At 40.0% G+C, this 26,619-nt stretch overlaps 1 protein-coding gene across 5 annotated transcripts in view; it reads left to right on the forward strand.

The window, feature by feature from the left end:
* The first annotated feature begins 1,325 nt into the window (after positions 1 to 1,325).
* nde1 (nudE neurodevelopment protein 1) overlaps positions 1,326 to 26,619 on the forward strand; it is a 75,378-nt gene continuing 50,084 nt past the window's right edge. For 2 of the 5 annotated variants that reach the window (XM_059979362.1, XM_059979363.1), the window contains exons 1-6: positions 1,327 to 3,748; positions 10,307 to 10,415; positions 10,948 to 11,101; positions 21,312 to 21,460; positions 24,740 to 24,876; positions 24,998 to 25,171. In XM_059979362.1, the coding sequence (XP_059835345.1) occupies positions 10,330 to 10,415; positions 10,948 to 11,101; positions 21,312 to 21,460; positions 24,740 to 24,876; positions 24,998 to 25,171 (700 nt within the window). In that variant the 5' untranslated portion in view covers positions 1,327 to 3,748; positions 10,307 to 10,329. Of the gene's footprint in view, positions 4,269 to 4,336; positions 4,395 to 10,306; positions 10,416 to 10,947; positions 11,102 to 21,311; positions 21,461 to 24,739; positions 24,877 to 24,997; positions 25,172 to 26,619 lie in introns of those variants that run through there. The other 3 variants (XM_059979364.1, XM_059979361.1, XM_059979365.1) reach the window with 3 other exon arrangements.

Genomic DNA, 26,619 nt, shown 5'->3' on the forward strand with positions numbered 1-26,619 from the left:
ATTCATAACAGGAAGGACAATGTGTTTTAAATACATAATAAAGATGAATGTGCCCTTCACTTTAAAGATTCTGAAAGCATATTTAGAAGCTTGGAAGCAATTTAAATGTTATTCTCCTCATCTAATGTTAAAATAGCATTTCATAATGGCCAGTATCTTTGCAAGCCTTCCAGCTTCAAAATAGACCACCAGAGAACCAAAACATTTACATATTTGCCATTTCTGCTTGTATTAAAAAGGAGAAAAGGAACATTGTTTTAGAGACTGATACAGTACAGAAACAGGCTCTTAGGCCCATAATGGCCATGCTATCTATTTGGGTACTTAATTTGGATATTTATTGTAACCAATTAATCTATCAACCCACAAGTTTTTGGGTTGTGGGAAGAAAATAAGATCAATGTGGCAGAGAGTCAAGTTAAGCTTATAGTTCCAAGTGGAAATACAAGGAGGTAAGCAGACAATGAATTTTTTTTTTCATTCAGAATCATCACAGGCGCATAAGTGCAGGCAACATACAGAACATAAGTTATACAAGACTGTGAAGAAGCGAGGTAAAGAAAGAGGTCGAAAATTGAACTTGGGTTGTTCAGAGGCATTGTGTAACCCAAATTCAATTATAGAACTCTTCTATTTTATTTCATAGTTAAATCAGTTTTAGACAGACAACTATTTAATCATTTTGCCTCCAATTACCATCTAAGTTGCAAACTATTCTCAGCTTCTTCACTACGTTCTCCAATTCAATATGTCCAAATTCTAAATTTGTAAATTATCCTAACCTACAGAGTCTTCAAATTTTTAAGTAGTCACTATCTGAACTACAGATAATGACATAGTTCTGTAATCTCTAATCCAGTTTGGATGCAGACCACAAACTACTGCATAAATTAAACCAGGTAGGGCATAGACAATGAATGATAGTACCCTGGGGAGTGTTGTACAACAGAGAGACCTATATGTTTCTTTCATTGGCTCATAACAGGTTGACTGGTGAAAGAAGGCTTTTGGCAGACTAACCTTCAGTCAGGGCACTGAGTATACAAGTTGGGTCATTATGTTATAGCCATACAAGATGTTGCTGTGCAGTTCTGATTGCCGAGCTATATGAAGGATGTCATTAAACTGGAAAGAATGAAAAAAATGTATGAGGATATTATTGGAGCTGCTTATTCCTCTTTTGCACTATACTTTTAATATTTGTAGTAATTTTTATACCTTGCACTGTATTGCTGCCACAAACAACATATTTCATGATGTTGGTGACAACAAATCTAATTGAGTTATATAGAGAGCATGGGACAGCAATAATGTTTTATAAAATCATGAGGGATGTGGATAGGGGTCATTTATCATATCATCAGGGGTCACTTCTCCTGCAAGCCTAAAACCAGAGGGTTTAGGTTTAAGGTGAGCGTGGAAAGATTTCAAGGGGATCTAAAGGGCAACTGTTTCCACACAGAGGTGATGAATGTAGTGTACAAAGCGAGCTGCCAGAAGAAGTGACAGAGACTGGTACAACATTTCAAAGATATTTTGACAGGTACATAGATAGAAAAGGTTTGGAGAGAGATATGTGCCAAATATGAGCAGGTGACTAGCTCAGGTGGTCAACCTGGTTAGCGTAGATCAAGTTGAGCTGAAGACCTGCTTCCATGCTGTACAACTATTACTCCAAAGAATCCCCATTCTTCGGCTTGCTCTAATTTATTTATTTATTTTATTGATACGCAGGGCAGTATAGGCCCTTCTAGTCCTTTGAGCTATGCCAACCAGCAGTCCTCCATTTTAATCCTAGTATAATCACAGGACAATTTACGATGACTGATTAATCTACCAACAGGTATATCTTTGGGCTGTGGGAAGAAACCGGAGCGCTCGGAGGGAACCCACATGGTCATGGGGAGAATGCACAAACTTCTTACAGGCAACAGTGGGAATTGAACCCAGATCACCTATACTGGAAAGCATATGCTAACCACTACACCACCCTATGACTATTGGAATTAAATTTCTGATGTATTAATCAAGCTGATTATTTTATTTATTAATGGCATAGAACGTTAAAGGGAGATGATCTTATTCTCATTAAAAATGGCCACTATTGTCAAAGGCTAGTGTAAATGTTCCCAGTTTTTCAGTCTTTTCAAGTTATATTACTTATACTAGCTAATGCACATGCACTGCTTCAACTGGTGAACTGCGAAACAATACTGTATGATTATCACGGGTTCTAAGTTTGTGGAGAAGGTAATCGATCAACTAAGGCATTTCTGCAGCCACGGGTAGAGATGTTTGCCCCCCATAACTGAGCACCACCTGGAAATTATGGAAAACTATGGAAGTTGTTAGACAGGTGCAATGATTTAAATATTGCCAGGGCATCTAAATTAAGGCATTGGGAAAATGCAGTTTTTTTAAAAAGCAATTTCAAATCTCTTCTGTTTGGAAACAATGTTGGAAATACAGTACAGTATTCAATTTGGAATCAATATGAATACCCTTTCTCAACAAATCGCGAGTATTTTGCATGATTACATTGTTTCACAATTGGTTGATTTGTTTTTGATTACATTGTTATCACAAGCTGCTAGTATATTTTTCTCAGTTTTGCTTTTAAAAGTTTACAGAGTGCTGGATTGATTGCGTGGTGAAACTTACTAAATTATGTACTCATTGGTAAGTGACTTATTCCTGTTGCAAAAATGATAGCTTGAATGTTCAAAGATTAAAAAAAAGATATAAAAATGGCAAATTTAAAGTTTACTTCAAATTAAATTAGGCCACAGGATCAAATAGTGAAAGGTACATTTAGGATTTATTTCCCTATTACATAGATTTATAAAAATGTTTTAAATAGAAGTCGGCGATCATGGTAGAACAGCTTTCGGCCATAATTAACTGAATGGGTTTCTTCTTCGTTAACTATCCCATCTTTCATGGAGAGATGTTTTCGACTAAGTGTTCTTAAATTGAATAAAGACTTTTTGAAACAGAGTGCTGAGAATGGAAATGATTTTTTTTCATTTTGAATGACACAGACTATACTGTTTAGAAATGCGTCAAAAAGCATGCGATTTATTCAAAAATTTCGTGTGGCACAGCGTGGAAAAGCATCGCTTTAATGAAGCGAGCTGATGGCACAACCCGGAGCCTATCGAATGACTGAGCAGCATTGACTACATCGTGTGGAAATAACGTGCATTCCCATAGTCCGCGTTTACACGGAAATTATTGTCCGACAATGATTGTTGCGTGGAAACCGGCTGTTATTTTGAAAGCAAGACAAAACTCCAGTAAGATGCCTGAAAGTACAACATACTAAATTAGCGAGAAAAAGAAATTGTATCATATTTTGGAAGGAAGTGATCTACATTCGAATGCATTCTCTTTGCAGTGGAATTAAACAGTAAACGTTTCAGAAGTGAGTTTCTTTGAAAGTGGCTGCAGACAGGTGGGAGGCTCAGCTGATTGGAATAAAGGTCGAGCACTCATGAGCAACTGCCATTCACAAAGGCAGCTGACTGCGGGAACGGCGCCGCTTGGAGGTCGTGCGTGACGCCACTGCGCACTGTGATTGGCTACTGCTCAGCGTATGAGGTGGGTCGCCCGGAGCCACCGGCCAATTGCGCTGGAGAGCTGCCTGGTTGTGATGGTTTGGATTTAAAGAGCTGCTCCAAGGCGGCAGAGGTGACAACACGGGCGGCGGCGGTGGTGACGACGACGACGACGACGTAAGGGGCATTCGGTGAGTAACGGTTACCAACCTCCCCTTCTAATGCCCCAGCCGGCATCGGTTCTGGGCTCTGATCTGAGTCTGACTCTGCTCACTGCGCTCCGCTTGAGGCGGCGGCGGCGGCGGCGGCGGCCGGTCGGAAGTGGTGAGGGGCTTGGCGTCATCCACCAGTCGGTCCCCGATTCTCACCGCCTTTCGCTGCTCCTGTGCCCCACCCGGTGCCTGCGGGTGTAAGTGAAAGCACAACGTTACGTGAGAGGGGCAGCCGCTGGGTTTTAACTGCGAGCCTGAGGACAGCCGCAGTTTCCGGCCCAGTCGATCGCAGTATCCTTGTAGATGAGCTACCCGAATTCCCTGACTCCATGTCCCTGGAATTTGCCACGTGTCGGTTTTCATATGGAACTCTTCCCCCAACTTTTGTTTTTAATCAATTTTTTTGGATTTTTATCTGTGGATATGTTCCTGCTTAGTAGCGATGTGAGAAATTTGAATCCGTAATTTTTTATTTCTCAGTGGTTTTTGCTTCCTTCCGGTAAGTGAATAAGCCTATCCCATGATCTAATATTTTTGGACTCACTAGTACAACGTGGAATAATCAGAATCGGATGTGCTGACTGCATTGCACCCTTACGGCCATTTACAACAAGGACTTTTTGCGGTTAGCCTGGTCCTTATTAGAATAGAAATAGTTACTATTTATGCGGGTGACTTGTTTTTAATTGGTTAATAGCTGGTTATGTCCCCCTTTCATTTCTACGGGGAAAATAAAGTCACTAGTGATGTCTGTTATTTGTGTAGAATTTGCTTTTTTCATTCATCTTGCTTCAAGAATGCTAAATGTGGAAAAACGAGATGCTGGACACCCAAAGCAACTCCAAATGCTGGAGGAACTCGGCAGGTCAGGCAGCATCTATGGAAAAGAGCGAACAGGTGACCTTTCGGGCCGAGAGCCTTCTTCAGTACAGGACTGGGCATTCCTGATGCAGGGTCTCGGCCCAAATCGTCGACTATTTATTTACTCTTTCTTCATAGATACTGCCTGGCCTGCTGAATTCGTCCAGCACTTTGTGTGATGTTGACTGTAGATATGGAATAGTGACTGATCTGTTTCTGTGCGGGTCAATGGTGTCATTGACCTAATGGTGGACAATTTAAACGACTCAAACATGTGTTCATATGATTTAGGATGTGATCTGGTATATTTTTTTGTTTAATTGTATGGTAGATACAAAGTTAATTCCATTGACAAAAGCTTTTTAAGTAAAATATTTGCTATTATGAAATGCCTTAAAAATGAAAACTAGCACTGAATGGGAAGAAAAATACCAGGCAGTAACATTAGGTGTTCAGCACTGAGTGAATGCGATAAGATTCCTAACTCTATGTAGTTTTTTTAAAAAGTCTAATGATAGTGGAATTACAGGGGGACTTGGGCTGCAATATTCTGTGCGAACTGGCTTTTGAAGTTGTTGAATAGGATAAGTGAATGATGTCAAGGGAGTGAGGCAACAGGCTGTAAATGAAAAAGCAAAGGCATCCATAGTGATAATGAACAAGCTGTCATGTTGTTTTGATCAAACAAGTTATATTTTCTTCATCCTGCTCTAGTTAAAAGTGTAAGATTTTAAGGGTTTTTAGCATAGGAATGGGTCTATGATAATGAATACTTTACTGTTTTAGTTTAAGGTCTTGTATTTCAAGTGTTCTGGATTTATTAATTCATTAAAAGCTTCAATCACTGACTTCATTGAAATTGTTCTATTTGTTTTGTACGGCATTATGTGTAACAAGTGGTGAACCAGTTGGTGTGGCCTTTTAGTCTTTGATTAAATCTATGAAGCAAGATCTGTGGGATAAGTGTCTAAAATTAAAGCACATAGGATAATGTAAATTGATGCAAATTGCTATGCAAATTGATTGGCATTCATGAAACAGGATGGGAATAAATGGGCTTTTCAGGGTCTAGGGCAGTGGTTGATAGGCTACTGCAGATATTGGGGCTAGACTTGCTTTGGGTGGAGAAGACTAATGTATTGTTTTTGACTAATATAATCAAATGTAATGTTTTAATGATTAAAGTTAGCTGACAATATGAAATTGGGTAGATTTCAAGATCACTTAGATAAGTATAACGGGTGAGTAGATGCACAGAATGGGGGAATTTAAAGGTATCCTCTTTGGTATGAAAACAGGATTATTTTGTTTTCTTTCAAAGGACGTGGGCTTGTTGGCTAAGTCAGTGTTTAATTGCCCATTTAACTGTTGAAGTACTTGAGATGCAGGTATACCCACAATTCTGCCAAGGAGGCAGTTAGTTCCAAGGATTAGACCCAACAAAGGTGAAGAAATGGGAATATACTTCCAAGTCAGGATGGTGTGCCAGTTGGAGGACTGTTTTCAACTGATGGTGTTGGTATGTTTTTTGCCTTTCTAGGTGGTGGGTTTGGTGAGTTACTTCAGTGCACCCTGTACAAACTGCAACTGTAGTTTAGTAGTAGTGAGTGAATGGTTGCAGAGTTCCATCAAGAAGGCTGTTCTGTCTTGTATGATGTTGAGCCCATGGAAGCTGCTCTTGTCCAGACAAGTGGAGGATGTTCTCTGGCACTCCTGACTTGTAGATGTTGTGCATGCTTTGGAGAGTTGGTCACTGGGATTCCTCACCTCTACCTGTTCCTGCAGCTACTTTTTTACTTGCCACCTCTTAGACCAGACCTGGATATGGTGCAGGTCTTGCTGTATTTCGATGTAGACTCCTTTGTTACTGGAGTCACAAATGGTGCTAAGTATTGTGTAATCAGCAGCTAACATCCCTACTTCTGGCCTTTATGATTGAAGGAAGGTAATTGAAAAAGCAGCAGAAGATGGCTGGGCCCAGAATATTCCATTGAGGATCTCTTGCAGAGATGTATAAATGATTTGGATCATGGAATAGATTCAGTTTATAGTCATTTAGAAACCACAAATGCAATGAAGTTTTTTAAAAAAAAGAGACAATACTCCTCCAGAATGATATCACAAAAGCACATGACAAAACAGACTACACCAGAAAATCCACATAATGTTTGGCAATCCCCAATCCAGAGTCCGGAGAGGCTGCTGCGTATTAATATCGCGTTCCTCGGAAGGGAGCTCCAATCCCACCGGACAAAACAAGACCAAAAACTAAAGCTACAAGACCTGCACAAAACCACATAGTTATACATATAGTTACAACAGTGCAGACAATAGTGTAATTGATTTTAAAAAAAACAGACCATGGGCATGGTAAAAATAGTCCAAAGATGTTAAAAGTGTGTAAGTTCAAAAATATACCACCACACAGTTTCCACGAGTCCTCAGGGTCCCAATAGACTTGTCATCCCACGCAGGCGGCAGAAGGGCATACCCCCGCTATGGACTTCCACGGCGGCGCCCAACTCTGCCACGCAGACACAGCACACAATGAAAGCGCTCTGACCGCAGCAGACTCCAAGTCCGTCGAACCTCTGAGCCTCCGACCATCCCCTTCTCCGAGCACCATCCTCTGCCGAGCGTATTAAGACGCCCCTGCCAACGGCCATCAGCAACGTAACCCCGAGGACTAGGGGCCTGTTCTTCCCAGCAGAGACCTGGACCTCACAGCAGCAGCAATGAAGGTCTTCCTGGAGATTTCCAGATGGTCCTCTGTGCTCCCACATCCATTTTTCATCCAATTATGATTGTGCACGGCACCCCGATTCACAAATAACAAATAATCGGCTCCGGAGTGGCCGCTGCAAGCTGCATTGCGCCGCTATCTTGGATGGATAACCTGTAACAGATTAACAAATGGCTTTGTTGCCAAGTTTGCAGATGATACGAAGATTGGTGGAAGGGCAGATAGTGTTGAGGAAATGGGTAGGATGCAGAAGGACTTTGACAGATACAGAGCATGGGCAAGAAAGTGGCAAATGAAATGCGATGTTGGAAAATGCATGGTCATGCACTTCGGTAGTAGAAATAATGTGCAGACTATTTTCTAAATGGGGAAGCTATCCAAAATTCTGGGATGAAAAGGGACTTGGGAGTCCTTGTGCAGAACACCCCAAAGGTTAACTTGCACGTCAAATTGGTAGTGAAGAAGGCAATGGCAATATTAGCATTCATTTCAAGAGGTCTAGAATACAAGACCAAGGATGTGATGCTGAGGCTTTATAAGGCACTGGTGAGGCCTCGCATTGAGTATTGTGAACAGTTTTGGGCTCCTCATCTTAAAAGAGATGTGCTGGCATTGGAGAGGGTTCAGAGGAGGTTCACAAGGATGATTCCAGGAATAAAAGAGATATCATACAAGAAATATTTGGCTTTGTGTCTGTACTCACTGGCATTCAGAAGGATTGGGGGGGGGGGTAATCTTGAAACCATTTGAATGTTGAAAGGCCTGGACAGAATAGATGTGGAAAGGATGTTTCCCATGCTAGAAGAGTCTAGGACAAGAGGGTACATCCTCAGGATAGAGGGACACCCTTTCAAAACAGAAATTTCTTTCACCAAAAGGGTGAATTTGTTACCACATGCAGCTGTGGAGGCCAGGTCGTTGGCTGTACTGTATTTAAGGCAGAGATTGTTGGGTTCTTGACTGGACCTATCAAAGGTTATGGGGAGAAGGCCAGGAGCTGGGGTTGAGGAGGAGATAGTAAAAAAAGATCAGCCATGATTGAATGGTGGAGCAGACTTGATGGGCCAGATGGCCTAATTCTGCTCCTATGTTTTATGGTCTTGTGTCATGTGGTTAAGATGATTGTCCTCCAGCTGCATCAATAATAATCTTTTTGCTAGGTACAATTACAACCAGCAGAGATTTTGCCCTGTTTATCTTTGATCCTAGTCTGGCCAAAAGCCTGATGCTACCCTTGTCCAAATGGCATCTTGATCTTGATGGCAAGGTCATTTACTTTCACTTCACTTCTGGAGTCTAGCTCTTGTCCATTTATTTAATTTTTTTATTTGGAGATACAGCGAGGAATAGGCCCTTCGGATCATGGAACCTCACCGTCCGGCAACCCGTGGACTTAACCCTAGCCTAATCACAGGACAATTTGCAGTGACCAATTAATCACCTGGAGGAAACCCACACTCGTGGGAAGAATGTACAAGCTTTCTTACAGAAGAAGCCAGAATTGAACTCCGGCCCGAGGTTTAATAGCGTTGCACTAACCACTATGCCATTGTGATGCCATGTATAGATCAAGGCTCTAATGAGGTCAGGATCTGACTGGTACCCAAACTAAGCTGTGTGCAGGTTGATGCTAAACAAGTGTTGCTTGATTGTGCTGTGAATTATTCTTTCTGTGACTTGGATTAATAGTAGACTAGTGGGTGGGGATAATTTTCCTGTTTGTCCTGTTTCTTGTTGACAGGATGTACCTTGATTATTTTCTGTGTTGTAGCTGACTGGAACATCTGGTGATTGAGAAATCTTACAAACATAACATGAATTAGTTAACCAGGGTTCAGGATTTTAACTTTGTATGCTTGTAATCTTGAAAATTATGATCTTGTACTAACTATGTACAAGAACCGGCAGAGGAGCAGCTATTACCGTCCTGTATGGAGGGGCTACTGCACAGGACCGAAAGAAGCTGCAGAAGGTTGTAAATCTAGTCAGCTCCATCTTGGGCACTGGCCTACCAAGTATCTAGGACATCTTTAGAGAGCAGTGTCTCAGAAAGGCAGCGTCCATTATTAAGGAACTCCAGCACCAAGGGCATGCCCTTTTCTCACTGTTACCATCAGGTAGGAGGTACAGAAGCCTGAAGGCACACACTCAGCAATTCAGGTACAGCTTCTTACCATCTGCCATCTGACTTCTAAATGGACATTGAACCCTTGGACACTACCTCACTTTTTAATATGCAGTATTTCTGTTTTTGCACTTTTTAAAATCTATTCAATATACATAATCAATTTGTTTGTTATTATTTATTTCTTTGCTAGATTATGTATCGCATTGAGCTGCTGCTAAGTTAACAAATTTCATGTCACGTGCTGGTGATGATAAAACTGATTCTGATTATTTCAGCTGAAGTGTTCTTTACTTCCACTAAATATCTCCATCCTATTTACTTTTCATAATCTAATGAGCAAACTAACCTGATGCCTATTCCACAAATCAGATTGAACACTTGTACATTTTGTAATTTCACATCTCATTTGAAATCCTTATCTATGGACTTGTCACTTCTAATTGGGATTCCTCCATAGTTCTCCTTAATTTCTGTATTCATAAATTGTAATCAAATGACAGTGCACTTGTGCTCAATTCAAATTTTTTAAAAAACTACAATAGTGTGTTATTTAATATCACTGCATAATTATCTTGCTAGACTGAGAATTCAGATGTTCAGGTTTTTGTGATTTTTAACTTGCTTTGCATGAGAAATTTACTTTGGAATCCTAATTTATCAAATATATTATCCAAGTACCTATGTCATCATATATACCTTGATATTTGTTTTCTTGCAGACATTCATAATAGAACAGAAATAGAATCAATGAAAATTAAGTGTATAATTCAGTAAGTATATATGAAATTAACTTTTTTGATTTTAGGCAGCAAGTTTGAACTGATTGCAATGGATGACGTAGAACGAAGTAACTTCAATTCAGTTGATGAGGAAATTACTTACTGGAAAGAACTTGCTCAGAAATATCAACACTGGTAAGAGTAGTGTACAGATCCTCTCTGAGAATGTCAAGTGCAATTTGTGGCTTAGTTTATTGAATATTTAAGTCAATTGTTAGTCGTTATTGGCTTGTAGCTTTCCAAAACAAACTTTTGAGATCTTCGGATGTTCTGAACTACATGTTGCCAGAAACCCAATATGTTGCCTACAGTTGGCACTCAAACCATTTAACAAATTGCTTGCAGATATAATGAAGTAAGAATTTAATAGAATTTACAATATAGGTTTGGGCAGCTTGGCTTAACAAGTCTATACTGATGAATTGTCCTGCATAAGTTTTATCTCACCCCAATAGACATAATCCTTTTGGTATTTGATTTTTAAAAAAATTCATTTCAACTTCATAAATTTAGTAACTTTTTTAAAAAAAAAACTCCTTGTTGCAGCAAGTTATTAAGTAAAGCATCAAAGAATTACACACTAGATTTGTTACTGATTCTTGCATTTGAGTGAAAACATCTCAAGAATATTGTTGAAACTAAATCTGGCATTTTTAAACTTTATTAGTGCACAGAACACGCGGGAAGAACTGATGGAGTTCCAGGAAGGAAGTCGGGAGCTAGAAGCAGAATTGGAGACTCAACTTGAACATGCTGAAAATAGAAATCGTGAGCTTTTATCAGACAACAATCGTCTCCGTATGGAACTTGAGTTGTTTAAGGTGTGTTGGTGAGAAAACTCCTTGTAAATGTTTCATGTGTTTTAATATAACCATTTAAAATGCTGGTACATAGAACACTTGGCAGTGTTATTATTAGAGTTGATCCTTGACATAAAGTTTGGTGTGGTGTTGGTTAATGACTAATCATTGGTCCAAGGTCTGTATGGAATTCTTACTGCAAGCACTACATAGGGATCTATGATAATTGCATCAAGTAACTTTGCCTGATGTGTTCTGTTTTGCAAAGACTCAGCTACTTAAAGAGTTGTTTTTCTGAGTAGGTTTTGATTTCTAGTGACTTACAAGAAATCTTGGAAGATTGGTGGTTAGCTGCTAACTTTATTTTGTATTAATTTGGGCAATAATTGCCAAGTCAATTGATTCTTTCTGTTAGCAGAGAAAACTTGCTCATGATGTTTAATAAGTATGCTTTTCCATGTCAATCCTGCAAGTTTTTAATCTATATATTGTGTTTACTGGGAAGTGTGAATTCCAATGACATTTGCATTCATTTTGAGCATCAAGGATCATGGTCAAGATGAGCACTGCTGACTGTGGTGGGCTCATTTTTATCATAGTGCTAAATTGGAACAAGATCGGATCATGACTGATCTCGAGGTTTGCTCTGTAAATGAATTTACTCATAGTGTGACTATAAGTGGGTATTGAATTTATGCACCAAACTTTTCACAGTGACTGTTTCAAAATTGAGTAATACTGACTATGTATACTTTCTCACTGACTTTTGTCTTTGGATATACAGTATAATCAAATATTTTGCATGCTTTTCAGCATTTTGAAATTTTACATGTGCCTTTTAGTTGCATCTTTTCATTTTTACAGAAAAATAATTTGAAGTACTAAAATTCACAGACTGTTCCTGGCAAACTTTTAAGAATTTTTAAAAAGTGGAATATAAAGACATCTGTTATTTTGGCTGGTATATAAACAATTGATTAAGAAAACAAAGAATTAATTGCTGGAATCAATATTAACCTCCAGTAGTCTATACTAGAACTTGTAAAACTAGTTTGAGGCTTTATGTTCTCTCCATAAGACAAAGGAACAGAATTGGGCCATTCAGCCCTTTTGAATCTGCTCAGCCATTCTATCATGGTTGATTTATTATCCTTCTCAATTCTATTCTCCCACCTTCTCATAACTCTTGACACCTAATTAGAATCTATTAACCTCTGCTTTAAACATATCCTATGACCTAGTCCTCACCAGCCATCTGTGACAATGAATTCCACAGATTTACTACCCACTGGCTACAGAAATTCCTCCTAATCTTTTTAAATGGAGGTCGTTGAATTTTGAGGCTGTGCCCTCTAGTCTTAGATGCCTCTTTTCTGCCCCCCCCAAAAAAAACTGTAGGAAAAGCCTCTCCACATCCACTTTATTTAGGCCTTTCAATATTTGATGGGTTTCAATGAGATTCCCCTGGAGAATTGCAGCAAGTACAGGCTCAGAGAGATCAACTCGTACAGTACTGTGCAAAAGTCCTGGACACCCTAGATTTTTTTATATAAAGTGTTTTAGATGTTTTTTTGTTTTCTGCATTAGTACATCTGTAGGAAAGAGTACAATTAGATTTCCAAAAATTTTTCCAAAAAAATGTTAGAAGAATCTTTATTTCATTAAAGAAAATACCATTAAGTAATAAAACATTTTTCAAATAAAAACTTGATTATTTTGCAGGTATATAGCCAGTGCATGATTTAGCAAAGTGGTGCTAATGATCAATGACAGAATGAGGTGAAAGAACTAAACTGATTAACTGAAACAAAATGTGAAAGGAATCAAACTAGGTGACGGACAACCAAATGAAGGATGTGACAGTTTAGCATTCAAATCATTCTTGTACCATGACGAGTGAACATAGCAACAAGACAAAGATGGTCATTCTGCATCAGTTTTAAAGGCAAAGGGTGGTCTCGCCAAATATGATTTTTTTTTACTGTTTACTGCTTTTTGTAGTACATTTCTTAAATTTGTTTTTGAAAGCACCTTCACTTTACAGAACTCTTTCATTGCGAGGATAGTTCTTGTGAACCTCCTGAAACCTTTCCAATGCCAGCATGTCCTTTTAGATAAAGGGCTCGTAGTACTCCATGTACGGACTGACCAATGTCTCACAAAGCCTAGTGATTCTTGAAAGATCATTACTAATGCCTCCACAATCTCTTCAGCTACCTCTTTCAGAACCCTGAGTGTAGTCTATCTGGTCCAGGTGACTTAACTACTTTTAGACCTTTTTAACTTTACAAGCTCCTTCTCCTTAGTAATAACAAATACACTCACTTCTGTCCCGACACTCTCAAATTTCTGGTATATTGCTCATGCCTTCCTCAGTGATGCAAAATACTTAAGTTTATCTGCCATTTCTTTAGCTCCCACTACTACCTCTCCAGTGCTGTTTTTCAGCAGTCCTATATCCATTCTTATCTGTTTTTTCAGATATCGAAGATGCATAAAAAGTTATTTTATATATTGGCTAACTTTCCTTCGCATTTCATCTTTTCTCTTTATGGCTCTTTAGTTGCCTTCAGCTGGATTTCAAAAGCTCTACAATACTGTACCTTCTCACTATTTTTGCAATCAAAAATATTTTTGCAATTTATGTAGTCTCTTTTGCTTTTATGCTGACTTTGACTTCCCATGTCAGCTACCATTGGCTCATCTTTGAGAATACTTTGTCTTTCCTGCACCTTCTGAATTTACCCCAGAAACACCAGTCATTGCTGTTCTGTTGTCATTCCTGCTAGTGTCACTTTCCAATCAACTTTGGCCAACTCCTCTTTCATGCCTATAATTCCCTTTACTCCACTACACTACTGATACATTTAACTTTAGCTTTTTCTCAAATTGCAGGGTGAATTCTATCACAGTTATGATCATTGCTCCTAAGGATTCCTTTACCTTAAGTTCCCTAATCAAATCTAAGTTATTACATAATATTCAATCTAGAATTGCCATTCCCCTATTGGGCACAGCCACATTCTGCTCCAGAAAGCCATTTTATGGGCATTTCACCAATTCCCTCCCTTGGGGTCCAGCACCAACCTGATTTTTATCCCCCAGTCAACCTGCATGTTGGTGTCCCACTTGATTATCACAACATCGCCCTTTTCTATCTCCTGCTCTAATTTGTATCTCGTATCTTGGCTACTGTTCAGAAGCTTGTATACAACTCCCATCTGGGTCTTTTTATCCTTGTTGTTTCTTAACTCTACCCACATGATTCTACATCTTTTGATCTTGTGTCACCTCTTCCTAAGGATTTCATTTCACTGTTTACCAACAGAGCCACCCCACCTACCTGCCTGTCCTTTAGTGTATATCCTTAGATATTAAGCTCCCAACTATGATCTTCTTTCAGCCATAACTCAGATGCTCACAGCATCATAAGACAATAAGATATAGTGGTAGACTTGGGTCCTTTAATGCATCGAGTCTGCTCTGCCATTTCATCCTGGCTGATAATTTTTTCTTGGCCCCTGTCTCCTCTCTTCCTTCCTTATCCCTTCATGCCCTGATCAATCTGTACCTTAAATATACAAAGATTTGGCCTCCACAGCTGCCTGTGGCAATGAATTCTACAGATTTACCACTTGCGAGCAAAAGAAATTCCTCCTCATCTCTATTCTAAAAGGACACCACTCTATTGAGGCTGTGTCCTCCGGTCTTAGACACTCTCACCCACAGGATACATCTTCTCCTTATCTACTCAATTAAGGCCTTTCACCATTCAATAATTTTCAATTAGATCACCCCTCATTTTTCTGAATTCCAGTGAATACATGTCCAGAGCCATCAAGTGTTCTTTGTATGACAAGCCATTTAATCTTGGAATCATTTTCGTGAATCTCCTTTTAACTCTCTCCAGTATCAGCACTTACTTTCTAAGATAAGGGGCCCAGAACTGCTCTCAATACTCCAAGTGAGGTCTCAGTGCTTTATAAAGTCTCAACATTACATCCTTGCTTTTATATTCTAGTCCTCTTGAAATGAATGCTAACATTGCATTTGCCTTCCTCACCACAGACTCAACCTGCAAATTAACCTTTGGAGAATTGTGCACAAGGACTCCAAGACTATTTGTGCCTCAATTTTTTTGTATTTCTATGTATGTACATAACAGTGAACACTTCCATTCCTTCAAATTGTATAACTGTACACTTCCTGACCCTTGTACCATTTGCCAATTCTTTGCCCTTTCACCTAATCTAAGTACTTCTGTAGCCCCCTATTTCTTCAAGACTATCTACCCCTCCACCCACCTTCATGTCTGCAAACTTTGCAACAAAGCCATCAATTCCATCATCCAAATCATTGACATATGACGTAAAAAGAATCGGTCCTAACGCAGATCCCTGTGGAACACCACGAGTTACAGGCAGCCAAACAGAAAAGACTCCATTTATTCCCTTTTTTTTGCCTCCTGCCAATCAGCTACTGCATTATCCATGCGAGTATCCTTCCTGTAATACCATGGACTTGTAGCTTGTTAAATCGCCTCATGTGTGGCACCTCATCAAAGGCCTTCTGAAAATCCAATACGCAATATCAAACAATTCTCCTTTCTCTATCCTGTTTGTTATTTCTTCAAATGATTCCAACAGGTTTGTCAGGCAAGATTTTTCGCTTGAGGAAATCATGCTGAATACCCCAAAACTAGATCCTTAACACTTGACTCCAACATCTTCCCAACCACTGAAGCCAGACTAACTGGCCTATAGTTTCCTTTCTTCTGCCTCTCTCTTGAAGAGTGGAGCGACATTTGCAATTTTCCTGTCTTGTGGAACCATTCCAGAATCTAGTGATTGTTGAAATAGCATTACTAATGCCTCCACAATCTCTTCAGCCTCCATCTTTCAGAACCCTGGAGTGCACACCATGTGGTCCAGGTGACTTATCAACCTTTGGACCTTTCAGTTTCCCAAGAACCTTCTCTGTAGTAATGGTAACTTTGTAGCGGTGTGCTACACGCAGCGCTGAAATAACGACACGTAGTTGGTGGGCTGCAGTTGCAAAAGGTTTATTCAAACTTCGGCCTCGCTTTAAAGCCTTCCTGTTCCCGCCCTCCCTGGGCGGGAATGCTGTAGGGGGCGCGTATTCACAGTCCCGTCCCGTGCGCGGGCTTTTCCCCTTGCTGGTGAAGCAGACTTGGCGCCCTTTTTGGGACTGGCCTCAATGCCAGCATGCGCCACTTTGTGAGCCGGTTCGAGTGCGCTGGGAAGTGGGTCGCCACAACTTCACACATTTCATGCCCCAATGCCCGGAACTTCCACTATACTACTAGTGCTTTCCATAGTGAAGACTGATGCAAAATACTTTGTCAATTTTTTGATATGTCATTGTTCCTCATTACTTTCTATCCAGTCTGATAGCCACTCTTTCCTCTCTTTTACACTATATATCCAAAGAAACTTTTGGTATCCTCTTTAACATTATTGGCTACCTTACTCTCATATTCCATCTTTACCTTAATGACTTCTTTAGTTGCCTTCTGTTGGTATCTTAAAGCTTCCCAATCCTCTAACTGCCCACTAAGTTTTGCTCTATTATATATCCACTTTTGCTTCTATGTTGGCTTTGACTTGTTGGGCATGGTTGTCATCTTGCCTTTTAAAATACTACTTCCTCTTTGGCATGGATATATCCTATGCTGTGCAAATTGTTTCAATCTGATTTTGGTTCCTCAAGTTTCAGTGCGAGTTCAATCATGTTATGATCACTTTCCCCTAAGCATTCTTTTACCTTGAGCTCTAATCAATTCTGGTTCATTGCAGAACACCCAAGCCACCCCACCTCTTTTCTCTCCTCTTCTCTCCCCTGCCCCCCCCCCCCCCCCCCCCCACTAGGTGGGCTCAACTACAAGCTACACTGAAAAGCCATCTCATAGCATTCTAGAAATCTAGAAATTCTCCCTCTTGGAGTCCAGCACCAGCCTAATTTTCCCAATCTATCTATATGAAATCCCCCATGACTTGTAAACTTGTTTAAAATCATACCAGTCAATCTCTTAACTGCGCTACAAGATCATCTACCTTATTCCATATACTGCACATATTCAAATATAATGCCTTCAGTCCTTTATTCATCACCCTTTTTAAACTTGTCTCATGTTGCACTTAAATTCATCCCACTGACTGCAATTTTGCCCTATCATCTGCCTGCTCTTCCTCAGTCTCACTACACAATGCATTGACTTTCATACCAACTGCCCCATCCTCAGCCCTAGCATTCTGGTCCTTGGCACCCTGTCCAATGGTTCTAGCAAAACTGCCCTCAAGGATTATTGGCTCTCCCTTTGGTTCAGGAGTAACACGTCCTTTTTGTCATACCTTCCCCTAGAAGAGATCCCAGTGACCCAGAAATCTATAACCCTGCCCCCTGCACCAATTCCTCAGCCACTCATTGATCTGTCAAATAACTATATTCTTGCAGTCAGTGGTGCGTGGCATAGGTAGCAATCCTGAAATTACTACCCTGGAGGTCCGGCTTTTCAGCTCTATGTCTAACTCCTTATTTTCTTCAGGACCTCCTCCCTTTCGTATCCATGTCATTGGCATCAATATGTACCACAACTTCTGGTTGCTCATCCTATCTTTTTAGAATGCCATGAACTCGATCCAAGACATCCCTGACTTGGCACCTGGGAGGCAACATACAATCTATGTGTCTCTTTCACATCCACAGCATCTGCTTTCTTCTCTAACTATGGAGTCACCCATCACTGCTGCCTCTTATTCTCCCCTTCCCTTCTGAGCTACAGAGACCCAGTCACTGTAGCTCCCATGGGTAGGTTGTCTTCCCCCAGAAATATCCAAAATGGTATACTTATTGAGGGGAATGGCTACAGGGTACTCTTCTTTAGCTGCCTATTCCCATTCTTTCCCTCTCCGAACAGTCATCCAGGTACCTGTCTCCTGCAGCTTGGGAGCTACAGGGAGGTAGTCACCTCTGCCTATCACTTCCTTATCCTCACGAGCCAAAGGCCATCCAGATGCAGCTCCAGTTGCTTAACACAATCTCTAAGGAGCTGCAGCCTGGTGAATTTCATGCAGATGTGGATATCGGGGAGACTGAAGGTCTCGGAGTTCCTGCATCTTACACAAGGAACATGCCTCCGAACCCATTCTCAGCACACAAGCTAAAAACACATGGGTGGGGGGGGGGGGGGGGGGGGGACTGCTTTTGACTTTGATTTTGAAAAAATATCAAACTAATTTCTATGGATTTTTGCTTCATGCACTTTATGTACGAAGAGAATGTTGTTAGACTTCTAATCATGTTTAATACTGATATCTTGACTAAAGTAAAAAAAAAACTAATTCCCATTTGAAGTTGTGCACTTGTTAAATGTTATATTGGTCATCACTGTTCTAATTGCTGCAAACACAAATCCAATTAAAAAATAAAATTCAAGCCTTTTAATAAAATTGTTTTCTATTTGCTATTCTTGGAACTAGTTTGGGAATTGTCCTGAAACATTGCTGAAAGGTAGTTATTATACAGTGTGGCCCAAGTCCACCCATCCATTTTCACTAATCCCACAATTTCTAATCAAATTAATTTAAGACTATATGCCATTGCCATGAGGATTGTAAACAGGTGCTATTTGCACCTATTTACTTAAGCTTATTACCTAATTCTGGGGTAAAACCTTAAATATAATAAATCCACTTAATTGAATTTGCTTAAAGTTGGGCAAGAACACTTTGGCTACTCAGGTCAATTTCAACTTTGATTTTTCAAACCTGTCTTCTGTGGCTATGCATGAGATTTGTTTGATTGCTCTTTCATTAAAATCTTTGCAAATCTTTGCAGTTACATTTGCTTGTTTGCTGGTAGCTTTTTTGCATTGGAACTTGTTGGCAGCAGACATCAGTTAAGTGGGAAAGAGCAAATGAGAGATCATGGGTTTGGATTTTTCAGTCTAAGTGCTAATAAGCTGTGCAATTCTTTGAAGTCTAAAAGGTGCTGCTGAGCTCTGCTTGGCTGTGTGCCACACTACTTTCTCTTGAGTTGAGCAGGAGAGCAAAAGCACTCTGAAATTGCCTGGCATTCTCAGTAAGGAATCGGCTCTGAACAGTCACAGAATGGTTACAACATGGAAGGAAGCCATTTGGCAAATTGAGTATGTATTGGCTTTTGAGCTATCTTGCCAGTTCCTCTCCAGGTTGGGGATCTTCCCCAGTACGACCCCCGGGAGTATATTTCTGGCCTTAACTATTTGCTGCATTTGAAAATATCACTTTTTAGATTCTTTTGCATTCTGTCTCCTGATACTTGAACACTTCAATGGAAATAGTTTTATCTTCGTTATTTTAAATCCCATTGTAGTCTTGTTTTGAGAAGAACAATCCCATACACAAAAGCACAGGTCTTCATCCCTCCAAGTGTGATGCTCAAAACTAACCTGGTACTCAAGTTGTATCCAAACCAGTGTATAAATGTTCATTATGACCTGCCTGCTCCTGTATTCCAATCAGGATCCTGTTTGCTTTAATAGCTACTTCACAACAATCATCTTCTCCCAGATCTCTTTTTTGATATACCATTTTAAAAAAAATTCTTCCTGCTAAACTGATGATTCACATTTCACATGCTTGAATGTCGTCCACCACATTTCGATTTACACCACCAGTCTGCCTTTAAAATTTCTGCATATTTTCCCACCACTCACATGGTTCAGCATTGCCTCCATGTTCTATATCGTCTGCAAACTTGGATATTGTACCTGGTGCACCCACGTTTTAATACAAAAGTAGTCTTGGAACAAATCACAAACTTTACTATTTACATCAATCAATAAATAACCTATTTGCTTCTATTTATAAATCAGTTTTTTTTTGAAAACTGCTGCTATGGCCCATTTTTATTCCAGCAGCTTACATCTTGATGTGAACATTTTTTTATTCATGTTTGCAACTTTAGAGATACCATGAGCTGCCTTTGTGTCAAAAACATCAATTTTATACGGAGATAAAATGCAGAATAGACCCCTCGAACCACACCCCTCAATGACCCCGATTTAACCCTTCCCTAATCACGGGACAATTTACAATGGCCAGTCAACCTACCTGGTGCGTCTTTAGACTATGGGAGAAAACTGGAGGAAAAAAATGCATTACACAGGAGGGTATGCATAGACTCCTTGTAGAGGATGCTGGGATTAAACTCTGAATTCCACCCTGAGTGCTGTGCTGACTACTGCATTACTTGGAACTATCTAGTTAGATGGTATTTGTATTTCATAAATGAATGTTGGCTTTCTTTAATCAAACCATGTGTGTATTGTTTCTGTTGCTAACTCTTTGTAGAACTAATTTCACTGGGGATTAAACTGACTGGGGTATGGTTGCTGTATTGATTCTGATTCAAGATTGTGCAATGTAATTTCCAGTTCACAAGTGTAAATGAGAGAAAAATTGTTACTCCAAATCCAAAGCAACACCAAAGAACTCAATAAATATAAATACATAAGATAACTTGTGTACATAGTATGTCCATAAAGTGACATAATGCCCTTTTATTGAACAAGGGTGTAACACTTGTGATTTTCCTGATGTTAGGCACCACCTTTGAATCTTTAGATTTTGAATTATGGTTGAGGTTTCGGCTTCCTCCTCCCTCAGCAAGCTATGATATATTGCATCTTGTATCACTTTCTTTACGTTTTCCTATCCAGAATTGAATCACTTCCTTTTCAAACTTTGATTTGTTGGTCCGAGTTGAAAATCCTGTCAGATTGTATGATATGAGAATGGAGGAATATCTGGTGTTTTCCTGTCAAGTTTATATTCATAAATTCATTTGAGTCTTCAACATAATTTAATTCAATAAAGATGATTGCAATCTATTGCCCCATCAACTTGAGGTTTTTTCTTTCTCCTCCATCCATTAAAGAAACAATGGATAAGTATTAGGGTATTTTCTTGGGTGGTAGAAGTACTTAAGAGCTCTTCTGGATGTTCAAAGACCTGTAGATGCTAGAAATCTGAAGTATAAAGTATTTTTGTTGGAAGTACTGGAGTAGCTCTGTTTGTAAGAATGTTAGTCTGAAATGTAAACTGGGTTAGTTGATTATTTTGGTCAAAAGAAAAATTCACTCTGAAGGGGGAACTTTTTTTTGCCCAAATTGGTATAATGTGGTATGTCATTATTTATAGTGATATTTAATTTTCATATTTAATTTCAGGAAAAGCTAGAAGAACATCACACGGAGAATTATAAGCGAATTAGTTTGCTGCAAGATGAACTTACTGAAACTACTGCAGTTAAAGACCAACTGCAGAAATACATCAGAGAACTAGAACAAGCCAATGATGATTTGGAAAGAGCAAAAAGGTATCTTCTCAATGAATGACTATATTGAATATTATATAGTTATATTGTGGAACAGATTTGAAGTGAATTTAAGATCAGTTTATAATAGCTGCAGAGATTAGAATTTGGGCCATATCCTGAAGATAAAGTCTCAACTATTTGTGAGATCAGAAATTTCTTTCATCTTGTTTTATTCCTTTTTTCCAAGTGTTGTGAATACTGCAGTATTGAATATATTTCAAACATATCAATAGATCCTTAAAGTCATGGATAATGTACAGGAATGAGGATTTGGTGGCAATATTATTTTGAAAGCAAATTTGTTGGTCTACTATTGTGCTTGGGCTAATGTGAAAGAGAAGTGGACAATTTGGGCATATTGGTGGGAATGGTGCCCAGTGATGTTCTATGTATACTTGCATGTTATACAAAGAATTCTGTAAAGTTGCATAATTGTACCTCCTATGATCTAATAATCTTTGGATTGCTGATGACAAACACGACTGGAAACTGCAATCTCCAAACCATTGGATCATCATAAGAAATGAAGAGAGGCAGTGTAAATTTTGATTGCAAACTGATTAAGGGGAGAAAGGGCATTGATAAAGGCAGGGTAATGTAGTGCTGTGGTCCTTGCCGAAAGGATTTGGTAGAGGTTGGGGAAGAGGTTGTTTGTAGTTCTAACATGTATATTTTGGAGAAATGTGCAAGTATCTCTCAAAAAATGTAGCTGGTGTTCAATGAAATCAGGGTGTTTGTATTGCAAATACTACTGAGACATGAAATTAATCTACTCCACAGATGCTGAGGTTTTTGATAGTTGGCTAAGCATTGCTATATCCAACTGTTGAAGACTTCTGAATCAGATTCAAAAGATCTTAAGGTATTGTTAAACTAAAATTAAGCAAAATAAATGCTAAAGTAGGGATATTAAAATCTATTTAATATATTTAATATAAAACACTTAAATGGCCAAACTTAACATGAACATAAATGTCTTGATATTTATTTTCCTCTGCTATTCCTGTCCATCAAAAGAAGTTCAGCAGGTATAATGACCACTGAAGAGTATTTGATAGATCTGGGCCTGTACTCAATGGAATTTTGAAGAATGGGGTGGAATTTTATTGAATGCTGCTGACTAATGAAGCTCCTGGAGTGGAGGGAATGTTTCCTTTAGTAGGTGAGTCTGGAACCCAAGGACACAGTCTCAGAATAAGAGTTGTCTCGTTTTAGAACTGAGATGAGGATTTTTTTCAGCTGGTGAAATTCAATGCCAGAGATTTGTAGAGACTAAGCGATTTGGTGTATTTAATGCAGAGGTTAATAGGTTCTTGATTGTTGAAGGTTATGGGGAGAAGATTAGAGAATTAACTTGACGGGTGGAAAAAGACAACCTTGACTGAATGGTAGAGCAGACTGGAAGGTGTAATTCTGCTCCAAATCTTGTGGTCATTAGTACTAAGGAGGTTTGTCTGTCATTGAGAAGGAAAATTATGTTCAGGGTTGTATTGGTGGGGGGAAGAGGAGGAGAGAAATCTAAAATTTGGACAAATTGAGTACATCCTGATAAGCCGTAGAAACAGAATTGGGCTACTTGGCAGACTGATTCTGTTTTATTATCCCTCTGAACCCCATTTTCCTGCCTCCATCCCATAACCTTTGCCTTGACTAATCAAGATTCAATCAACTGCTTTAAATGTACTCAGTCACTTGGTCTCCTCAACTGTCAGTGGCAATAAATTCCACAGATTCACCACCCTCTGGCTAAAGAATTTCCTTCTCGTATCTGTTCTAAATGGACAGCCTTTTATTCTGAGTCTGTGCCCTCTAGTCCTAGACTCTCCCACTACTGAAAACATCCTCTCCACATCCACTCTATCTAGGCCTTTCAATTCTTAGTAGGTTTAATTGAGATTCCACCCCCCCCCCACCCCCCACCCCGACTCATTCTTCTGAAACAGTGAGTACAGTCTTGGAGCCATCAAAAGCTCCTCCTTTCATCCCGAAATCATTCTTGGAAACCTCTGGACTCTCTCCAATGCCAGCACATCCTTGAATATGAGCAGTTTTGGACCTCATAATACTCAAACGTGATCTGGACAATGCCTTGTAACACCTCAGCATTACATTCTTACTTTCATATTCCAGTCCTCTCAATAGCTTTGCCTTCCTTGCTACTAACTTATCCTACAAGTTGATCTTCAGGGAATCCTGAATTGGGACTCAGTCTCTTTGCAACTTCAATTTCTGAATTTGCTCCTCATTTAGAAAACAGGAGTAAAGTACTATTTTTGTTATTAGTATATACATGACAGAATGTACATCTGCTTTGTATTTCCTTGCACTCGGGTGATGACTTTGTTAAATGTGCTCTTCCTGAATTCAAACATCAAAATAAATTCTGCCTATGTTGGAATCACTTTCCGGACTGCATCATTTGGAAAGAAGCACTTATGTTACTTCTGTTGCTCTCTCCATAAGCAGTAACTTAATGGTTGAATATTTCCACTGTTTATTTTTAATTTGCAGTTTTTACTTTTGATGGCAAAGGGCCAAATTTTGTACTGATTTGCTGACTGAAATTTTGTAGGATTGAAAACTTCAATTACTGGGGGATGAAGGTTAATTTTTTTTATATAATGAGCCTAATTTAACAGCTAATGGCTTTTTTCCCTAACTGGAAGCAATACTTCGTTGGAATCTAGCTTAAAATGTGTAGCTTTAAAATGTGTAGCTTTAGTAGCTGTGTCTAGATACAGGGCTCCTTTAGGTTTTCTATATAAATGGTAATAATATTAATGTTTGTTTTCAGATCCTCACTTCTAAGAATTGTAAATCCAGTTTGTATTTGGTGCACATTTATGTAGAGTAATAAGCATTGCCACTTTTGGTTGATAATATACTGAATAACAGTTAATTTGCAGATTGGTATTTTACAACACATTCACTAATGGTGGGAATGTTTTTAAAGAAATGTTAAATGTCAGAAGAGGAACTGAATTATGAAAAGAACATTTAAGTTTCATGCCACTAGGTCAACAGTGTTTAAAACAATTTCACAGTGATTTAAGAAATATTGGTTTTGGTGGCTTTTAGGAAAATTTAAATTGCAGTATAGTATCTTTTTACCCTGAAAAGAGCAGCTTGCAAATCTAAGTTTACATTTTATTGAAATCCTGGTTAAATTTCAAATTGTAACATTCAATCTTGGTGTTTTTTTAAAAATTTGTAACACCTGGTACAGTGATTTATCTTGAATATCTTTGTGATACTAGTGTTTTATCCTTTTTACTATAGAGCAACTATTATGTCCCTAGAGGACTTTGAGCAACGTTTGAACCAGGCCATTGAGAGAAATGCATTCCTGGAGAGTGAACTAGATGAGAAAGAAAACCTTCTGGTGTCTGTTCAAAGACTGAAAGATGAAGCAAGAGGTAATTGTTTATTTTCATTTGGATGTACAATTAAATGTTTAAAAGTTCACTAACTTGGGGAGGGGGGGGGGGGAGAAAGTAGTGTTAGAAGGTTTTTGCATTAACAATGATTTGCTTCCAGATCTGAGGCAAGAATTGGCAGTACAACAAAAACCTGCATCTGTCAGAAAACCCTCAAATCCCTCCTTGGAGACTGAAAATGCAACAATGCAAGCCTCCACAATGATGCCTTCAACCCCACTACTCTGCAAAGGACCCAGCGGCGTGTTTGCCACTCCTGCCTTAGTCTCAAAAGGTGATGATCTTTTATTGAAAAGCATTATTTTTAAATGATCAACAGTGTTTTGCCCTTGGCTTCTATCAATCAGTAAATATGTCAACAATTAGCTCCAGCTAGAAGTGAATTTGTAAGGTGTTCATTAAAAATAGAAAAGGCATCGATAGTATTTTTCTTGGGGATGGAGAAGAGGTTTAATATTTCCAGGAGTCTATTCAAAAATATGTAATTGCGGCGACCCACTTTCTGTGCAGGCGAACCGGCTCACAAATACCCAGCACGCGGGGGGAGACTTTGGTAATGCACCTCTGAAGTCATTTCCGCCCGGAGAGGGCGGGCGCTAGGGATTAAATGCCAGCGCCTCGAAGTTTGAGTAAACTAGTCTCGAAACGACTTACCCGACTGCGTGTCGTCTCTAGCTCTGTATGTAGTACATCGCTACATTGGTGACCCCGCCGGTTCAAATGAGATTTGGACCAAAGATGACCGACTCTTCATCTGTTCACGCAGTTTCGCTAAAACTGCCAACTTTCTGGACGCTGCGACCATGCGTGTGGTTTAGCCAAGCAGAAGCCCAGTTCCAGATTCAGCAGATATCCTCTGATTCCACGCGTTACTATCACGTGGTGAGCACCCTTGACCAGGAGACGGCTGCCCAGGTTGCGGATTTCATACAGTCACCCCCAGAAGAAGGCAAATATGTAGCATTCAAAGCGCTGCTCATTGGGACCTTTGGCCTCTCACAGCGTGAGCGGGGTGCCCGCCTGCTTCACCTGGACGGTTTGGGAGACAGACTGCCGTCCGCATTGATGAACGAAATGCTGGCCCTGGCTGATGGACACAAGCCCTGCCTCATGTTCGAGCAAGCGTTCCTAAAGCGACTGCCCGAGGACATGCATCTGCTGCTGGCCGACGCAGATTTCAATGACCCCCGGAAGGTGGTGGCCCGGGCAGATGTGCTGTGGAAAGCCAAGAGGGAGAGCATGGCGTCCGTCAGTCAGATTACCAGGCCACGAGCCCAACAGTGGACCAGACCGGGCCCGGCAGGGGGGCGCACAGAGCACAGAGACAGGAGTGAGGAGGACAGTGAACAGTGGTGTTTCTACCACCAGTGGTGGGGCACAGGAGCCCGCCATTGTCGCCTGCCCTGCAAGGGCCAGGGCCAGCTGCCGCTAATGACTATTTCGGCTGGCCACCAGGACAGCCTCTTGTACATCTGGGACAAACAGTCGGGACGCCGCTTCTTGGTCGACACCAGAGCGGAAATCAGCGTCTTGCCCCCGACGGGGTATGACACCCGCAACAGGAAGCCAGCACCCACCCTGAGGGCCACAAATGGCAGCACAATACGGACCTACGGCACCCGCACAGTGCAGCTGCAGTTCGGCGCCAGCTGGTTCATGTGAGACTTCACACTGGCCGCAGTGGCCCAACCACTCCTAGGGGCTGACTTACTGTGAGCTCAC

The sequence above is a fragment of the Hypanus sabinus genome, chromosome 9 (assembly GCF_030144855.1).
Source record: "Hypanus sabinus isolate sHypSab1 chromosome 9, sHypSab1.hap1, whole genome shotgun sequence".
NCBI classification, from domain to species: Eukaryota; Metazoa; Chordata; class Chondrichthyes; order Myliobatiformes; family Dasyatidae; genus Hypanus; species Hypanus sabinus.